At 39.6% G+C, this 21,163-nt stretch overlaps 1 protein-coding gene across 1 annotated transcript in view; it reads right to left on the bottom strand.

The window, feature by feature from the left end:
• TRPM1 (transient receptor potential cation channel subfamily M member 1) overlaps nt 1-21,163 on the bottom strand; it is a 115,896-nt gene that overhangs the window by 79,735 nt on the left and 14,998 nt on the right. The window contains exons 2-6 of the mRNA XM_077122326.1: nt 14,333-14,412; nt 12,079-12,274; nt 10,110-10,323; nt 9,339-9,463; nt 8,324-8,495 (exon numbers count right to left, since the gene is read on the bottom strand). Coding sequence (XP_076978441.1) covers nt 8,324-8,495; nt 9,339-9,463; nt 10,110-10,323; nt 12,079-12,274; nt 14,333-14,412 — 787 coding nt within the window. The remainder of the gene's footprint in view (nt 1-8,323; nt 8,496-9,338; nt 9,464-10,109; nt 10,324-12,078; nt 12,275-14,332; nt 14,413-21,163) is intronic.

Raw genomic sequence — 21,163 nt, 5'->3', positions numbered from 1 at the left:
AAGGAATACTATTTATATATGCTACTGAAGATAAGTTGGTATGAAATAAAATACGATTATTATAGATTCAGGATGTTAACCATGGTAACCACATGAAATATGAAAAATATATTCAGAAATAAATGAGAAGGGACTCAAAATGGTAAAATTAAAAAAAAAATAAATATAGAAGTAGCCAAATATGGAAGAGGGTTAAAAGGAGGTATAAAATTTACAATGACAAAATAGCAAAATGGCGAAAGAAAGTACTGCATCATCAGTAGCTACTTTAAATATGAAGGGATTAACTCCCCATTCAAGAGGCAGAAATTGGCAGTATGGATAAAGAAAAAAAGCATGACCCAACTGCATGCTGTTTACCATAGACTCATCTAAACTCAAAGGCATAAGTAGGTTGGAAGTGGAAGAATGGAAAAAAAACATACCATGCAAGTAGCAACCAAAAGAGACCTGGGGTAAGTATGTTAATATCAAACTTTAAGTAAAAAACTGTTATGAGGAATAAAGAGGTCATTATATACTGATAAAGGAGTAAATTCAACAGGAAGATACAACAATGATAAATATATAAAAACTAACAACAGAGCCCCAAAACATATGAACAAATATTACAAATTTGAGGGGAGAAATAGACAGTTCTATGTTAATAGTAGGGGATTTCAATATACCACTTTCAATAATGCTAGACTATCTAGATAGAGGATAATAAGGAAATAAATGGCATGAATGATATTCTAAACCACTTAGCCCTAACAGACATATATAAAACACTTCACCCAACAGCAGCAGAATACACATTATTCTCTAATTGTACATGGATACTCTACAGGATATGTGGGTAACAAAGCATGTCTTTATAAATTGAAAAATATGAAATCATACTATGTGTCTTGTCTGACTACAATGGAATAAAAGTAGAAATCAGTAACAAAGGGAGAAATGGTATAATCACAAATAGTGGAAATTAGATAATATACTGTTAAACAATGAATGCGTCAAAGAGGAATCAGAAGGGAAATTAGGAAATATCTTGAGGAGAATGAAAATGAAAACACAATATACCAAAATGTATGGGATGCAGCAAAGGCAGTGGTGAGAAGAAAACTTATAGCCCTAATGCTTACATTAAAAAAGAATAAATATCTCAAATTGGAGAATTTACCTAAAACAAGAGCCATCTAGAAAAAGTAGAACTAAACACAAAGCAAGCAGAAGGAAGGAAATTACAAAGATTGAAGTGAAGATAAAGGAAATAGAGAATAAAAAAACAATAAAGACAATCAACAAAACCAAAAATTGGTTCTCTGAAAAGATCAATAAAGTTGAAAAACCTTTAGCTAGACTGATGAAGCTAATGAAAGGTCACAGATTACTAAAATAGAAGTGAAAAGGGGATATTACTGGTGACCCCAGAGAAATAAAAAGGACCATGAGAGAATACTGTGAATGAATGTATTATCAACAAATTAGATAACCTAGATGGAATGGACAAATTTGTTGAAACACGGAAACTACCTACATTGACTCTAGAAGAAGTCAATAAACCAGTAACTGGTAAAGAGTTGAATTAGTAATCAAAAACTTCCCAACAAAGAAAAGCCCACCAGATGGCTTCACAGGTGAATTTTACCAAACACTCCAAGAAGAATTAGCATCCATCCTGCTCAAACTCTTCCAAAAAGTTGAAGAGGAGAGAAGATTCCTTAACTCATTTTATAAGGCCAACCTCACCGTCTACCAAAGTTAGATAAAAATACCACAAGAAAAGAAAAGTACAAACCAATGTCTCTTAGGAATATAGATGCAAAAGTCCTTGATATAATACTAGCAAACTGAATCAATACCATGTCTAAAGAGTTATACACCATGCTCAAATGGGATTTATCCCAGGTGTGCATGGTTGGTTCAATGTAAGAAAATCAGTAAATGTAATACACCATATTAATAGAACAAAGGAAATAACACAGGGTCATTTTAATTGATGCAGAAAAGGCATTTGACAAAATCCAGGACCCTTTCTTGATAACAAAACAAAACAAAACAAAACAAAACAAAACACTTAGAAACTAGGGAATAGAAGGAACCTTTCTCAACATGATAAAGTGCATATTTGAAAAACCCCCAGCTAATATCATACTCAATGCTGAAAGACTGAAATCTTTCCCTCTAAGATCAAGAACAAGACAAGGCTTCCCACTGTCACCAGTGTGATTTAACACTGTACTGGAAATTCACGCTGGAGCAATTAGGCAAGAGAAAGACATAAAAGGCATCCAAGTCGGAAAGGAATATGTTCTGCATATATGTTCTGTATATGTTCCTATATACAGAAAATTTGGAAACATCCACAACAAAGCTACTGTAACTAATAGATGAAATCAGCAAAGTGGGATACAAGATAAACATGTAAAATCAGTAGAGTCTCTATACTCTAGTAATGCAAAATTTGAAGAAGGAATTAAGAAAAAATTCCATTTACAATAGCAACTAAAAAAATAAAATATCTAGAATAAATCTAACCAAAGATATAAAGGACTAGTACACAGAAAGCTGTAAAACATTGCTAAATGAAATCAAGGAAGACCTAACTCCATGGAAGGACATTCCATGTGCATGGATTGGAAGACTAAAAATTTTTTAAATTCATGAATTCTACCCAAAGTGATCTACATATTCAACAATCCCAATAAAAATTCCAGCAACTTTCTTTGCAGAAATGCAAAAACAAATCATCAAAGTTATATGGACGTGTATGTTATCCCAAATAGCCAAAGCCATCTTGAAAAACTTGGAGAACTCATACGTCCCTATCTTAAAACTTCTTACAAAGCCATTAATCAAAAACATGATGGTACTGGTACAAGGAAGACATGCAGACCAATGGAATCAAATTTAGAGCTCAGAAATCAACCCTCGTATTAATAGCCAACTGGTTTTTGACAAGGTGCTAAGTCCACTGAATTGGGAAAGAATAGTCTCTTCAACAAATGGTGTTGGGAAAACTGGATGTACATATGTACAAAGTCAACTCAAAATGGATGGTAGACCTAAATATAAGAGCTAGAACTATCAAACTACTATAAGAAAACATAGGGAAGTATTTCAGAAATTAGTGTTAGGCAATGGTTTCTTAGACTTTACACTCAAAGCACGAGCAACAAAAGAAAAAATAGACAAATGGGACCTCATCAAAATTGAAAACCTTCATGCATCAAAGGTCATCACAATAAAAGTAAAAAGACAAACTATTTAACACAAGAAAATATTTGGTAACCATATATTTGATAAGGGTTTAATATTTAGAATATATAAAGAAATTCTTCATCTCAACAATAGGCAAACAACTCAATTTAAAATGAGCAAAAGACTTGAATAGACATTTCTCCAAAGATGATATGCAAAAGGCCAAAAAACACATGAAAAAATGCTCAATATCATTAGCTATCAAAGAGATACCCACAATGAGATACCATTTCGTATCCACCAGAGTGGCTACTATAAATAGAAAATTACTCATTTTTGGAGTAGCCACTGTGAAAGACAATTTGGTGATTTCTGAAAAAATTATAGAATTCCCATGACCTGGCAATCCCACTTCTAGGTATATACCCCAAAGAATTGAAAACAGGGATTTGAACAGATAGTTGCACACTGATGTTCATAGCATGATGTTCTTAGCAGCATTATTCACAATTGCCAAAAGATGGAAGCAACCGAAGAGTCCATCAACCAAAGAATGCATAAAGAAAATATGGTATGTACATATAATAGAATATTATTCAGTCATAAAAAGTCATGAAGTTGTAATATATGTGACACCATGAATGAACCTTGAAGAAATAAGCTAGACACAAAACAACAAAAACTGTATGATCTCACTAAAATATAAGTTACCAGGGGCCTGGGTTGAAGTAAGGAATGGAGCATTAATGCTTAAATTGCATACAGTTTCTATTTCATGGAAAAGCGTAGGCACTGGATGGTGGTGATAGTAGCACAACATTGTGAACATACTTAACAGCACTGAATTATATATTTGCATGTGCTTAAAAGGGGAAAATTTTTACTAAAATAAAAATTTAAAAATAGAACTGTACAGGGTAGTACAAGTGTAGTTCAGTGTGGTAGAATTCTCGCCTGCCATGAGGGAGACTCGGGTTCATTTCCAGGACAATGCACCATCACCACCAAAAAAAAAGTAGAATTGTTCAACATAAATAGTAAACTTTATTATAAGCAATGTTCTATAGTTAATAGTACATGCAGTTATAAAAATGTTCTTTCATGAATTACAACAAAAATACCCCACTAAAGCAATGTGTTAATACTAAGGCGCTATATGGAAACACTGTATTTTATGGATGCTCTTTCTGTAAACCTACAACATCTCTAATAAAAAAAAATGTTGACTGGGCTCTCAGATATCCATCCCATTTAAAGCTTCAGAAATATGGTGGCCACGGTTCAATTCCCGGACCATGCACCCCCCAAAAAAAGAAATATGGTGGCCAAACTGCCTTCTTATCTAGGAACAAAGTGGAATTGGTTCTTCTCGTCTTAAGCTGGGCTCCCCAAAGCTGTGTTGTGGAGGTGACCACTGAGCACCCCTTTGCTGTCCCTGCCCCACTCAGAACCCTAGGCAAAGGATGACAAAGGGAAGCCCACAGGTCACACGGCCAGATGAAGCTGGGTGGGATGTGATCTTACAAGTCCAGAAAAATTAAAACTGTGAGCACATAAAATACAGTCATTAACCAATGTATCAACAAATCAGATTCTTGGAAATTCCGAGGTGTGCATAGAAGGCCATCCCCATTTTTACTGTGCTCGCAATATCATTGTCACCTTAATTATGTTTTGCGATGACCATTTTTTTCAGGCCTAGATTATCGCTTGCAAAAATCTCACCAGTAATATAAAAACAAAATATTCTTTAAGTTTATTTAACAATTGTTTGACAAAAAGAATTGTTGGAGTATAAACATATTCTGAGAGATTAAACCAGTAATTTTTTGTATTGTTTTCTTTATTACAGAAGTTGTTTACAGAACAATAATGCATAAAATTCAGAATTCTCATACACCACGCCCCCCAACACCTTGCATTGGTGTGGAATGCTTGTTACAATTGATGATAGCACATTTTTAAATTATATGATTAATATGGTCCACTGTTTGTGTAGTGTACTGCCATGGATTTAAAGAATTGATTCTGTTACAATCTAACATTTCCCCTTTTAATCATATTCAGATAATCATTTCAGTGCATTCACAATATTCTGTTACTATCACCACCATCCATTAGCAAAACATTTCCATCATTTCATTAGGAATTCTGCATATTTTTATGTGAATTTCCCATTTCTTATCTCCACCTTGTTCCCTGATAACCCATATACTAGATTCTGACTTTATGGGTTTGTTCATTCTAATTTTTCAAAAACATACAATATTTGTCCTTTGGGGTCTGGCTTATTTCATTCAACATGATGTCTTCCAGGTTCATCCATATTATGACATGTATCAAGACTTCATTTCTTTTTACAACTAAATGATATTCCATTATATACCACATTTTATTTGTCCATTCATTGGCTGATTGGGTTGCTTGGGTTGCTTCCACCTTTTGGTAATTGTGAATAATGCTGCCTTGAACATCAGTGTGCAAATATCTGTTCGAGTTCCTGCTCTCAATTCTTTGGGTTTATATCTAAATTAGAATTGCCTGTTCATATGGTGGTTCTTTACTTAGCTTACTGAGGAGGCACTAAACTCTCTTCCACAGCAGCTGAACCATTTTACATTGCACCAACAATGAATGAGCGCTCCCATTTTCTCACATCCTCTCCCACACATGTCATTTTTCATTTTTGAAGTAGTCCCCATTCTAATGGGCATGAAATAACATCACATTGTGGATTTGATTTGCATTTCTATGATGACTAATGATATTGAGTGTCTTTTTATGTGATTGCTGACTACTTGTATATCTTCTTTGGAAAGATGTTTGTTCAAGTCTTTTGCTCACTTTTTAATTGCATTGTTTGCCTTTTTATTAAGTCAAAGGATTTCTTTATATATTCTGTATGTTAAGCATTTACCTGATGGTTTCCAAATATTCTCTCCCATTATGTAGGTTGCCATTCTTATTTTCATGATAAAGTCCTTTGTACAAAAATTTTTTTACTTTGATGGGGTCCCATTCATCTATTGTTTCTTTTGTTGTGCTTTGGATGCAAAGCACAAGAAACCATTGCCTAACACAAGGTCCTGAAGCTGCTCTCTACATTTTCTTCTAGGAGTTTGGTAGTTTTAACTCTTATAATAAGGTCTTTAATCCATTTTGAGTTGTTTTCTGTATATATTGTGAGGTGTAGGTCCCCCATTTTTATTTTTCAAATCCAGTTTTCCCAGCACCATTTGTTAAAAGGCTTTTATTTACCAATTGAGTGTTCTTCGCCAACTTGACAAAAATTGATTGACCATAAATGTGAGGGTTGATTTCTGAGCTCTCAATCCAACTCCATTGTAAATCACTTATTTTAATCCCATCAGTTATTATTGTTTCATCTTGTTGGTTTATGTTCCTCTCTCTTTAGTCTGACCTCAGCATTTTTCTGATAGCTGCAGCTTCCCCTTGGATTGGAACCCCTGGACCAGCATAGGTGATGCCCCTGGAGTAGATGGTTTCCCTACCTACCTCATCTTTGTCTGGATGAGAGACCAAGAGCTACAAAGATGTTTAGTGATAGCAATACTCATCAGCTGATAGAAGGAATCCTAAGTCTGACTGAGGCTTCTTTTTCCTAAAACATTTAAAAATTGCTGTGCCAGTTTGAATCTGTAGTGGACCCCAGAAAAGCCATGTCCTTTAATCCTCATTCAATATTGCTGGGTGGGAGCATTTTGATTGTTTCCATGGAGATGTGACCCACCCAATTGTGCGTGGTAACTTTTGATTAGATAATTTCCTTGGAGGTGTGTCTCTACCCATTGAAAGTGGAGTTTGCTTACTGGAATCCTTTAAAAGAGGAAACATTTTGGAGCGAGTCCCTTTTCAGAGAGCCAGGAGAAAGCCAGCAGATGCCGCCGTGTTTGCCATGTGCCCTTCCAGCTGTGAGAGAAATGTTGAACGTCATCAGCCTTCTTGAACCAAGGTATCTTTCCCTGGATGCCTTAAATTGGACATTTCTATAGACTTGTTTTAATTGGGACATCTTCTCCGCCTTCTAACTGTAAACTAGCAACTTGTTAAATTCCCCTTTTTAAAAGCCATTCTATTTCTGGTATAATGCATTCCAGCAAGCAGCAAACCAGAACAATTGCAAATATCAAGACACATTAGGCAACACAATGGGCTGTGTCATCTTCACAAAAATTGCATCAACCTTCCTTATGGACTTGGAGCAAAGCATCATAATGTACCTCAAGGAATGTGATTTGGAAAGTGGCTAAAGTAATGAGGCTATGCAAGTCAGGTTTTGTTGCTCTAACAAGAATCAAGGTTAAAACTTTAAAAACCCAAAGGTGCAACCCAAGTGTCCATTAGCTGATGAATGGATAAACAAAATTTGGTGTATGCATACAATGGAATATTATTCTGCTGTATAAAAGAATGAAGTTTTTATATATGTGACAATATGGATGGACTTTGAAGACATCATATTGAGTGAAATAGGCCAGACACAAAAGGATCAAGATTGTATGATTTCACTGATATGATGTAATTAGATGATGCAAATTCAGAGTCAGAAATTAGAAATTAGGTTACCAGGGGTAGGGGTAGGGAATGGGGAGTTAATGCAAACTTGGTACAGAGTTTCCATTTGTGGTGATGGGAAAGTTTGAGTAATGGGTGGTGTTGATGGTAGCACAATATTGTGAATATAATTAACACACTGAATTGTATTCTTGAAAGTGGTTAAAATGGGGAAATGTTATGTTTACTTTTGTTACCACAATAAAGATGATATCAACAAAAATAACAACATATAATCAGGTAGCACAAAAATGAACCCTAACATAACCTCTGGACTTTAGTTCGTGATATAATTGTAATGATATTGTTTCATCAATTATTAAATTTAGCACATTAATGCAAAAAGTTAATAATAGGGAAAACTGCATGTATGAGGGGGGATATATGGGACCTCTATATTTTCTGCATGATTTTTTATGCTCTAAGGAAAAAATGAAAATAAGTAAATAAAACCCCCCAGAGGGATAGATGAGTATCAAGCTCCATGGGCAATTGCTTTCGCAGCCTCGGTTCTCATGGTGGTGGCAGCCTCCAATGACGGGAGCCGTGGCCTTCCACAACTTACTTGTGTTGATCTTCTGCAGGGAGATATGCTTCTCCAGCTGTCTGCGCAGCTTCACTTCAGCACCGTATTTTCCCAGGGTGCCATTGTCAGCCAGGATGAAATGTGTGTGGGAGTTGTTGAGAACTGAGAGTTTACTTAGAGGGTTGGACATGGTCTGGTACACTCTCGTCACCTGACAAAAATACACAAGACAAATCAAAGCTGCAGAACTCAGATGTTAAGAGTCATGGGGGAAGCAAGTGGGAGATGTACGTACATAACAGCTGTTTCATCTAATTGTGCATATGAATCTATTCTCACTTCTCTAGCCTGTGTTTTGAAGTGTGTTTTAAAGATTCCTATATAAAAAAGAAAAAAATTAAATGATTTTAGATAATGATAACCTAGCATTTTAGATTATCATGACACAGAAATTGTATGTCTGGGCATTTATCCTAGAGAAATGAAAACTTATGACCACCCGAAAACCTGTACACAAATGTTTATGACTGTTTTATTCATAATAATCCCAAACTAGAAAGAACCTAACTGTCCTTCAGCAGATGAATGGTTAAACAAACTGTGGTACACTATCCATGGAATACTACTCAGCAATAAAAATGAATGAATAGTTAAAAGACACATTAACTGGCAACAGCCTAGATGAATCTCTGGAGAATTAGAATGAAAAATGGCAATACCAGAAGCTTGCCTGCTATATGAGTCCATTTTTATAACATCATTGGAGTAACAAAATTTTAGAAGTGGAGACCACATTAGTGGTTGCCAGGGAGATGGATGCACGTATAAAAGGGAGCCACAATGAATCCTTGTAGTGATAGAATATTCTGTATCTTGAATGAATCAATATCAATATCCAGTTGTGGGATTATAATGTGGTCTTGCAAAATATTACCATTGGGAGAAACAAGTAAAAGGCACATATGATCTCTCTGTATTGTTTCCTACAGCTGCATGTGGATCTAACATGATCTCGAAATACAGACTTGAATTTTAAAAATTGCCAATGTCTTACGTCCTTTCCAAACAGGTCTTCCTTGTTCTCCACAATGCCCCAAGGAGCAATTCCTATAGCACAAACCCGTCCTCGGGACTTGGAGGAGTGGTCTTTCAAGGCGTCCCCCACGTGACTGATGACACCTGCGAGCAGCCATAGTCATACGTTAGGCCCGTCTCCCAATCATCGCACCCTTCTCTGAGCCTCTCAATTCCCTATGGAGGGGGGTTGAGATAATGGTCTTTATTGCTAGAGAAGAAAGGACATTGGAAGTCGGAGCTCATAGTAAGTGGTCATCCTGCACGGGCTCCTGGAAAAGGGAAAATCCAAATGAAAGCTACTGTGCTGGGATTTCTTTTACACCGTTCAAAGGTCCCAAGGTAAACGTAACCAAGTTCCCTTTGGCAGGCCTTAGCTGCATTCAGCCAGCTAACGTGGAGGATCAGACTTCCTGGCATGTTACCTAACCTTTCCCTGTCTCAGTTTCCTCTCTCATAAGATAGGGGAGAGATTGTCAAGAGGCTCAATGAAGATAATATTTGAACCCTGCCCGGTCAGGGGAGTGGCACTGTGGACCATTGGTGTCCTTATTACACTTGTTGATTAAGAAATGAATCACAGAAGAACAGAAAACAAGCTACTGAATGAAACTTATTCACTTTTGTCACAAATTTTATCAGGATGTGATATATGTTTTGGTGTGTAATCTTAATTATTAACAGGCTCTTTGGGAACCATAATGAGTTCTGGGCACGTAAATTTTCACAGGGGGAAAGGGGCTGCTATTACCGGTACTGACACCTCCTGTGAAAATCCAGGCCCCTGTGGTCATGGCGGCCTTGATCAGGCCTTTCCCGAAGACCTGCTTCAGCTTGGGCTGCATCTCGAAATTCTGGATGCCTCCGTGCACGGATATTAAGAGCTTGGGGAGTTCCAGCTGCCAGTCCTTGACCATCAGATGAAGCAGCGTATCTGGTTTGGTGTCGTAGGATACACGGATATACTGCAAAATAGCATATGATACTGAGCACCCATTCCTTGGTTTTATTTCTTGTGTCAAAGGGCAACAATGCTGTGGTTCATGTACAAGCAAGAAATGTCTGGCTTTCTCTCTCTTCCCTCTATGGCTCTCTGCGTGAATATGTGGCAAAGTGACTGAAGGACACGTCAAGTCAGGTTATCAGACACAGCAAATAGAAAAAGAAGATGCTCAGGTAAATTCGATTTTCAGATAAACAATGAAGAACTTATAGTGTAAGTATGTCCCATGCAATATTTGGGATATACTTATACTAAATCATCTGTCATTTATCTGAAATTCAAGCTGAACTGGGCATCCTGTGTTTTATCTTGCAACCCTAACCTTGGGGGAAGCAGTCCTGAAGCTGGCTCTGCTAGAACCAGATTGGGCAAGGATGTTGCCGAGTGAGTAGCATGCTGGTTAAATTGGGTGGGTGCTGAGAATAGGGGTCACAGGCCCACCTTTGGACATGACCTTCTACTCAAGGTGAAGAAAGGGTTAAAGTCCATATGATTTGACCTCTGTGAATCGCTTCTTTGGCCCATGCCAGTGCATTCCAGAAAACCGCTTATGGTGGTATTTTGAACAAAACCTGATTTTATTTGACGGATGATATTAGGACAGTGAGCTAAAATGAAATTGCAAAAATGATCTGGCTGGACATGTAGGTATATTATTCAGAATTAGCTGGAAAGGCCCACAGTGCTGAAGCCTCCCCTCTGGGTCAGAGCTCATCAGAAAGGCAGAGTGTACTCCCTATCCACACGCAAATGTGATAGATCTCAGCCTGGGGAGGCTGTGGACAGACTTCATTTGGGAAATCCCTCCAGAGACTTCCCATCTAAAGCATCTAAAGAAGCTTGCAGCAGGTCCACAGGTTACCAAAAACAAAAACAAAAAAACAAACAGAACTTTTCTCCCATCACTGGAGATGGAACTTATTTTCAGGTGTGGATTGGAGGGTGGTTAGTGGGTTTGGAACTTTGGTATGGATTTAAAGGACACTCTACATTCTCTATAATGGGCATCCAGTTTCCTAATCTCACAGGTAAAAAGTCATGTGTGCAGATGGATCTCTTGGCTTTGCAGTGAAATATTTTGAGCCACATCTGTGATGATTTGGAGGCTTTATGGACCCCAGAAAAGTGTGTTCTTAAATTAATCCATTCCTATGGGTGTGGAACCATTGTAAGTAGGATCTTTGGGTGAGTATGATCTTAAAATGTGACTCACCTCATTGAGGGTGAGTCTTAATCCTCTTACCAGAGCCCTTTATAAGATATGAAATTCAGAAAAAAAGCCCCAGAGAAGTTAAAAGAGAGAAAAGCCAGAAAAGCTGAGACAAGGATACACACACAGAAGCTCAGAGAGGAAGCCAGAAGCTGGAAGTAGCAAAACCTGGGAGAGAAGGAGAGACCAGCAGACATCACCATGTTCCTGGCCATGGGACAGAGGAGCTGAGGATCACTGGTAGTTGGTTTTTGGGGAGAAGTTATTGTTTTGTTGATGCCCTGATTTGGACGTTGTCACTGCCTCAGAGCAGTAAACTTGTAAGTTAATAAATCCCCATTGTAAAAAACCAACCCATTTCTGGTCTATTGCATTTCATCAGCTTTAGCAAACTGAAACAACATCCCTGAAGAAAGACCCAGGTAGCTGCAGTTTGGTAGTGTGGGAAGCTGGGCTTCTATTGGAGGCTGTGGTCTCAGTGACTCCTCTTTCCTAAAACCCTCTTACCATGGCCTTGTTGAAAGATCCGCCGCCCTGGAATTCGAGAATTCCATACGAATCCGTTGGGTAGCTCTGGGTGTGTTTGCTGACAGACCATTTTTCGGGCTGCGTCTCCACCTGTTTGCTGTCCTCTCCATTTTTGCTGGGTGTTAAACTTGGCAGAGGGGGGATGTGCTGGTTGGTGAGCTGACCGCAGCAACATCTGAAAGCAAAGGCAAAGCTCAGTTTTTCTATAACAGTTTTTTTCCTGTTAGCTAAGGTTAATTCACTTGAACAGGTGAGTTGCACCTGAACAGGGGCATAAGAATATCTCATTTATCCAGTTTTATGGGAGGCAGATATGTCCTGACGATCACCTTTTTCAGTAATCAGTGCACATCTATTTAAGCATCAGTCTATTTAAAACACCCTGGATGGTTAAAATTCCTTATTGAGCATGTTTTAACTCTGATGTCTTGGAAGCATCCTTTTAGCGGCAATCACTGAACACATGATTGTGATAAAGTACCATTATACCCCCAGAACAGTAGAATTGACTTCCCATGAAATAATCCAGGATTTTTCAATATTTTTGAATTTTTATATTGCTTTCTTTATAGAGGTAACATTAACAATCTATCTCCAAAAGTATAGTTGTTTCTTTCTGTCTTTGGTAGCTGACCTATTCTACCATCACCCAGCCCAGCTTCAGGGATCTTGTTCTACAGCATCTGCCCCATAACTCAGCCAGCCTTGAGTGCTCTGGCTGTGCTCTCAGTAGTCTTCTTTGAGTGTGTCCTTTGTCCAGCTTCTTTTCCTAGTAGGCCTAGGTTTTCATTTCTTACTCTGTCATTTCAGGCTATCACATATGTAAGTGGGCTTGACCCACCTTGGAAGGTCTGTTGGGAAGAATAGGAGTAGCTGGAGTGGTAAGTCTAAGTGCAGTTGGAATCCAGGGGTCCGTGACATGAAGAGCCATTGGGGAAGGTTTGGCCCTCTAAGCAGCCCATGTGGACCATCATACATACCAGCACGTGGGTCTAAGGAGTCCTGGTGGTAGGGTAGCCAAGAGGGAAAGTGCTGGGGATCCAGTGTATTTGGGAACTAGAGAGGATGTCTTTATTAGACTAGGTGTGTGAGTGTGTGGATGTGAGCATTGTATGCAGTGACCTCGGCTTGGAGGCTCTCTGTGATCCAGGGGGTCAGCCTGGAAATTTCTGCCTGTGTTTCTTAGGTTTTCTAAGCTATTTTCTTGGTAGCACAGGTTTTCTTGCCCCTGCTAAAGTATGTGTGGAGCTGGCAGAAGGGTGTGAGCTTCTGATGTTTTTTCTGCTCCCTCTGCTGTCCAGCCACTTGGCTGGGTGCAGCACAGTGGCACAAGCCATAGACAGGGTCTGTCAGGAGGGTTTGGGTGGCACTGAAGTAAGGAGGGACCATTAGGTGAAACTACAAAATGAGACTTTTGTAAGCACTGGGGTTGCCTGACATAGATTTCATACCTTGGGGGATAACCACTGGCCTTCCGGCAGGGGCAAGTAACTTGCAGGGCAGTGGGTAGAGAGGAGCAGTTTAGGATGTGGGGAGCTGTGATTGCAAGTGTCAGATAAAGATGAACCATATGATCTCTAAGAACTCATGCACTTCCAAGTCAATGATTTTACTTGCCTGGAATTTTATTGCATGAATGTATGAGTGAATCACATGTTGCCAACTCAGCTGCTTTGCTTGCACTCTCAGAGATGAGAAGTCACTAAATTCATCTCTGATGGCTTTTGCATTATAGAAGACCTTCTGTTCAGCTTCTAACAGATGCAAACGAATGAAGTTGTTTGACATTTTGTGTACACATTGAGCTGTAGAATCAACTTCAATCTAGTTCACTTAACCTGTCGGTCTTTCATGTAATAGAAGTCAATTTTCACCATAATACATTAAGAAACACATGGAAGGACCTAGAAGTTGTTCTGGACACTATCTAAAGCCCTTGTCTCCTTGATCCTACAAGGACTGAGAGGAAAGCTATGGACCCATCTGGTTCTGAGGGTGCACAGTGAGGGCAAATGTCAGATAGCAACTCTCTACTGGGAATGTTTGAGTTTTAATACAGGAGCTTATTAGCTCAAGGGACTTCCTGTTTAGTGACTCCTCTGGAGAATAGATTCTGGCTATCCTTTCTAACAACCCCCCCCCCCCCACCTCCAAACACCACAACAACCAGCCCGAGGCAACTGGTGGACAAGCTCTGGTTTGGGTAATGTCTTAATTACTCCTTCCAATTTACCTGCTTGGGTCTTTAGTGCTGGGAATTACACAGATACATTCCCTTTTACAAAAGGTTTTCTCTATCCAAGTTTTCTGACCCTGGAAGAGAAAGAAGTGGAAGTTAGGACAACATATACCCAAGCCATCAACAAAGTTTTTTCTTTTACATGGATAAAATGGATGTGCCATTCACAGGAAGTCTGCTGATAATATCTGAATAGCTGCCTCCAATAATGGTTGATGCAAGTCCTTAGCTCTGGTTCTTTATAAAGAGAATTGGCTTGGAATTATGTATTTGTGGTTACCACGGGATTGCAAAACTCATGCTTTGCATGCAAACCGAAGTCTTCTCAAGTGGAATGATGCTTCCAGCAGATGTGGGTATCATCAAGAAAACCAGTGCTCATAGGAGCCATGGAGTACACGTGATGTTCCTAGAGAAGCTATACAAGTCTGCAAGTCTCTGATCAGATGTTTGTTAAGGCTTTCAAAAATCCCACCTCCTCCAGGCTGATAGTTTGCCATGCACCATATTAATTCTACAAGTAGACTTTAAAGATTCACTGGATATTATTACTATAATTTAAAATATTTAAGGTTTTGAGGAAATGGGTACTTGTATAACAGCGCTGGCGGAGCTTTCAATCTCAATGGAAGGCAATTTTGGCAGTAACATCAGAATTTTACAAAGCTTGTACCCTTTGACCCAATAATTGTGCTTCTAAGATTTTATTCTACAGGTTTTCTTGAACATGTGCAAAATGACCCATGTTCAAGGTTATTTATTGCAACATTGTTTATGATATCAAAAGACACTGTTTATGACATCAAACATTGTTTATGATATCAAAAGACAATCTATCAGTAAAGTACTATTATTTGTGTCATAGAACATCATAACAATGGAATGTTCTGTGGCAAAAAAATCAAATTAAATTAAGTGAAAAATAAAAAAGAGAATAAGATACTCTCTCTACATCAATTGGTAAAGATCAGCAAACTATAAAGAGTTAAAAAGCAAGGCAGGGGCCGATGTCTAGAGTACAGCCATTCTGTTCGGTGGGGGCTGCTATGGGTTAAATTGTACCCCCCAAAAAGATATGTTCAAGTCCTAACCCTGGGTCCCCTAAAAGTTATCTTATTTGGAAATATGGTTGTGCTGATGTAATTAGTTAAGATGAGGCCACATTGAATCAAAGCGGGACCTAATCTGGTATGACGGGTGCTCTTATAAGAAGAGGGAAATTTGGACACAGAGATAGATTCAGAGCAGAGAATGCCACAGGAAGAGAGTGAGAGACAGAGGAAACATGGTCATGGGAAGGTGGAGGCAGAGATTGAGGTGATGCGTTGCCTCAGTTTACCAGAGCTGCTAGGACAAATACCACACACTGGATGGCTTAAACAATGAAAATCTATAGGCTCACAGTTTTGGAGACCAGAAGTCCAACATCAAGGTGCGGACAGGCCATGTTTCATGTGAAGTATGCAGCATTCTGGTGCTGGGTCACCGATAACCCTTGGCTTCCTTGATTGCACCTCTTCCTCCACCACATAACCATCTGCTTCATTCTCCAGCCTCTCACTTGTGCCTTTTATATCTCCTTCTCAGTCATCCATATCTTTGTCCCGACTTCTTCCCCTTACAAGGACTCTAGCCATATGAATTAAAGCCCAGCATTCTTGAATTTGGCATCCTCTAAATAGGATCTTCAAAGATCCCATTCACAGATGAGTCCATACCTTAATAACATCTTTAAAGGTCCTATTTGCAAATGGGTTCACACCCACAGGACCAGGGGTTAGACTTTGAACAAGTTTTTTGTGTGTGGGGGGGTGTGGTTCAATCCACGGCATGCTTCTACAAGCCTAGGAATGCCAAGGAACCACCAGGAGCTGGAAATGGCCAGTAAGGTGTCTCCCCTACAGGTTTCAGAGGGAGCCTGGCCAGGCCAACACTTTGATTTCAGACTTTTGGCCTTCAGAATTGTGAAATGACAAATCAAGCTACCCAGTTTGTGGTACTCTGTTACAGCAGCCCTAGGAGACACATACAGGAGATCAATTACTAGGCAAGTACATTTGCTTGAAATTGGACTTACTGCATCAGCAAGGATGTACACGAAGCAGATTACCCAGGCTCCCTCCAGGAAGGAGATCTGGGGGCCTGAGGATCATGTGTGAGAAGAGGGCTTCTACTTGGTGCTCTTGTACTTGAACTGTATAAATACGTTACCTATTTAAAACCATGACATTTTACCAAAATGAATAAGCAAAATAAATTAAAAATTTTTAAAAGAGAGGAAAAAATACCCCCCCCTCTAGTCTCACACTCTTAAGTGCTGTCATTTTTCATTGGTGGAACCCTAATTCATCCAGAATCATTTTCTTGGGCAAGGCACTGAGCTGGGCACCGTGGGAATTTGGAGGAGATAAAAGGCAGGGCAAATGTAGCTTCCCAGGTGAGCATGTCAGGTGAGGGGCGAGCCGGGCAGCTTGGGAGGCACACTGGTGTCGAGGCAGGAGTCAGAGACTCACTGGGGAACACCCCCACGTGCTAGCAGGGGCAGGGTGCCCAGAGGACGATATTCCCTCCCTGCTGGGTGGGTCTTGTTAGCAACTCCAGCATCAGTTGGACCTGGGTCCCAGGACTGTGAGGAGTCAGTAAGTGAAGAGAGTATGGAAGAGCTTTCCAGCGAAGGAGGTGATTGGAAACAAGCAGACTGAACCTGACTGCGTGGTACTTGGGGACAAGAGTGCCTGAAGGCTCCATATCAGAGCAAGGGGGAAGGCAAGGGTGGAGAGAGACAGTCTGCCCCACCTGGGAGCCTGCATCCTTCTTTGCATCTCCGTGGGGACTGGCTCAAAGGGTGTGTTTGTGGTATTTGTGTATGTGTGTTGGTGTGTGTGGTTTGTGCATGCGTATGTGTGATGTGTGGGTGATGGTGCGTACATGAGTATGTGTACATGTGTGTGATGTGTGTGACGTATGTATGTGTGGAACATATATGGTGTGTAGGTGGTGTGTGTGATGCATGTACGGGATGTGTGTTAGTGTGTATATGTGGTACATGTCTGGTGTGGGAGGTATATTTGTGTGGTGCATGCTTGTGTGATGTGTGAGTCATGTTTGTGTGTGTGTGACATGTGGTATGTATATGGTGTGAGTGTGATATATATGGCCCATGTAGGATGTGTGAGTCTGTATGGGAGCCCCTCTGAGGGTGGTGACACTGGGGCAGTTGGCAGGCACAAGGAAGACGTGTGGCTTAGCATGTGAATCCTGGAGAATCCTGACTCAGAGCTGGGGAGAAACATGGGGCAGAGTGTCTGGGGCCCCTTTCCTACACTCTTCAGGGGGAGCATTGCCATGTGACCTGTGACCATGTCTCACTGGGCAGGGTTGGGTGCTGACCCCTCCCATTCCCACCTGTCATAGCAGCACTGCTGAGCTTGTCTCCAGGGAGGGTGCCATCTCGGAGGGCTGCAACCTCTAGCTGATGTCACAGGGCCCCTCCCCAGCCAAGTCAAGGACCTTATGCCTGATGCTACTACACAGGGAATCCCCGCCCCAGCCCCAGCCCTACAGAGAAATTCTGTGTTTCTGTGCTTTGGGCAGGACCCAGAAGTCTCACCAAAGTCAGTTGGTCACTTGACATCTTTTTGAATAATGGAGGAGAGTTATACTTCCGAGCCCTCCCCAGGCACCTTCAAAAAAGCAACCATTCCCTTTTCTCTCCAGATAACTTCACGACTGCCTGAAAACTACATTATTGGCCTGGGCAGTATTGGTGCTTTTATGCTAATGAGAGGAAAGCAAGCAGCATCAGCTCAGAGGGATGTTGCTTGCCAAGTCCCCTTCCCTAGCTCTTCTCATGTGGGACTTTATAACAATCCAGTGCAAAATAGCTAAGCGAAACATTTTCTGTATGGAAAGAAAATGTACTTTCCCCATTTGCATTTCACTTCTTGCTTCTCAGCCAAGCTAGGAGAGTATCCCTGGATTGTTGTTTGTAGGGGATTGAATCATGTCCCCTCCCCAAAGACATGTCCAAGTCCTAAACTGCCTCCCCTCCAAGTCCTGTGGGTGTGAAACCATTTGAAAATAGGACCTTTGAAGATGCTATTATTAGATAAGGTATGGACTCATTTGTGAAGGTATCTTTAAAGATCCTATATCGATGAAGCCAAATTGAGTCAGGGTGGGCTTTAATCCACTTGACTGGGGTCCTTACAGGGCAGAGGAAATGTGGACAGTCAGTCAGTGCCAGCCAGAAGTCAGAGAAAGCCACAGGAGGATGCCAAGGAGACAGACAGCCATGCATCAGAGGGAGAGATGCAAGCCAAGAAACCCCTAGTATTGTGTCACTCCTCCACCAGAGTGCTGCAGACTAGGGAAAAATCATGGCCTTTCAAAACCTTAATTTTTGACTCTTAGCCTCCAAAACTGTGAGCCAATAAATTCTTGTTGTTAAACGAACCAGTGTGTGATATTTGCCACAGAAGCCTTGGCAAATAAGACATAAGGTTCACAGTATTTGGACTATATACCTTAGACAACAAGACAACGAGAACTCTAAAATATTGAAATGCATCAGTAGGTTACTTTTTTTGTTTTTGCACGGGCAGGCACCTGGAAACGAACCTGGGTCTCTGGAATGCCAGGTGAGAACTCTGCCACTGAGCCACCGTTGCTCACCCATAGGTTTGTTTTTTTTTTTTTTTTATTAATTAAAAAAAGAATTAACAAAACAATTAGAAATCATTTCAATCTACATGTACAATCAGTAATTCTTAATAACATCACATAGTTGCATATTCATCATTTCTTAGTACATTTGCATCGATTTAGAAAAAGAAATAAAAAGACAACAGAATAAGAATTAAAACAATAATAGAAAGAAAAAAAAAACAAAAAAAACAAAAACAAAAAACCTATACCTCACATGCAGCTTCATTCAGTGTTTTAACATAATTGCATTACAATTGGGTAGTATTGTGCTGTCCATTTCTGAGTTTTTATATCCAGTCCCGTTGTACAGTCTGTATCCCTTCATCTCCAATTATCCCTTCTCTTTTTTTTTTTTTTTTTAATTAACGGAAAAAAAGAAATTAACCCAACATTTAGAGATCATACCATTCTACACATGCAATCATTAATTCTTAACATCATCACATAGATGCATGATCATTTCTTAGTACATTTGCATTGGTTTAGAAGAACTAGCAACATAACCGAAAAAGATATAGAATGTTAATATAGAGAAAAAAATAAAAGTAATAATAGTAAAATCAAAACAAAACAACACAAAACAAAACAAAAACCTATAGCTCAGATGCAGCTTCATTCAGTGTTTTAACATGATTACTTTACAATTAGGTATTATTGTGCTGTCCATTTTTGAGTTTTTGTATCTAGTCCTGTTGCACAGTCTGTATCCCTTCAGCTTCAATTACCCATTGTCTTACCCTGTTTCTAACTCCTGCTGAACTCTGTTACCAATGACATATTTCAAGTTTATTCTCGAATGTCTGTTCACATCAGTGGGACCATACAGTATTTGTCCTTTAGTTTTTGGCTGGATTCACTCAGCATAATATTCTCTAGGTCCATCCATGTTATTACATGGTTCATAAGTTTATCTTGTCTTAAAGCTGCATAATATTCCATCGTATGTATATACCACAGTTTGTTTAGCCACTCTTCTGTTGATGGAGATTTTGGCTGTTTCCATCTCTTTGCAATTGTAAATAATGCTGCTATAAACATTGGTGTGCAAATGTCCGTTTGTGTCTTTGCCCTTAAGTCCTTTGAGTAGATACCTAGCAATGGTATTGCTGGGTCGTATGGCAATTCTATATTCAGCTTTTTGAGGAACCGCCAAACTGCCTTCCACAGTGGTTGCACCCTTTGACATTCCCACCAACAGTGGATAAGTGTGCCTCTTTCTCCGCATCCTCTCCAGCACTTGTCATTTTCTGTTTTGTTGATAATGGCCATTCTGGTGGGTGTGAGATGATATCTCATTGTGGTTTTGATTTGCATTTCTCTAATGGCCAGGGACATTGAGCATCTCTTCATGTGCCTCTTGGCCATCCGTATTTCCTCTTCTGAGAGGTGTCTGTTCAAGTCTTTTTCCCATTTTGTAATTGGGTTGGCTGTCTTTTTGTTGTTGAGATGAACAATCTCTTTATAAATTCTGGATACTAGACCTTTATCTGATATATCATTTCCAAATATTGTCTCCCATTGTGAAGGCTGTCTTTCTACTTTCTTGATGAAGTTCTTTGATGCACAAAAGTGTTTAATTTTGAGGAGTTCCCATTTATTTATTTCCTTCTTCAGTGCTCTTGCTTTAGGTTTAAGGTCCATAAAACCGCCTCCAGTTGTAAGATCCATAAGATATCTCCCTACATTTTCCTCTAACTGTTTTATGGTCTTAGACCTAATGTTTAGATCTTTGATCCATTTTGAGTTAACTTTTGTATAGGGTGTGAGAGATGGGTCTTCTTTCATTCTTTTGCATATGGATATCCAGTTCTCTAGGCACCATTTATTGAAGAGACTGTTCTGTCCCAGGTGAGTTGGCTTGACTGCCTTATCAAAGATCAAATGTCCATAGATGAGAGGGTCTATATCTGAGCACTCTATTCGATTCCATTGGTCGATATATCTATCTTTATGCCAATACCATGCTGTTTTGACCACTGTGGCTTCATAATATGCCTTAAAGTCAGGCAGCGTGAGACCTCCAGCTTCGTTTTTTTTCCTCAAGATGTTTTTAGCAATTCGGGGCACCCTGCCCTTCCAGATAAATTTGCTTATTGGTTTTCTATTTCTGAAAAATAA

This window comes from Tamandua tetradactyla, chromosome 12 (genome assembly GCF_023851605.1).
Source record: "Tamandua tetradactyla isolate mTamTet1 chromosome 12, mTamTet1.pri, whole genome shotgun sequence".
Taxonomy (NCBI): domain Eukaryota; kingdom Metazoa; phylum Chordata; class Mammalia; order Pilosa; family Myrmecophagidae; genus Tamandua; species Tamandua tetradactyla.
The sequence above is the reverse complement of the archived record's forward strand: the minus strand, read 5'-3'. Positions and strand labels throughout refer to the sequence as shown.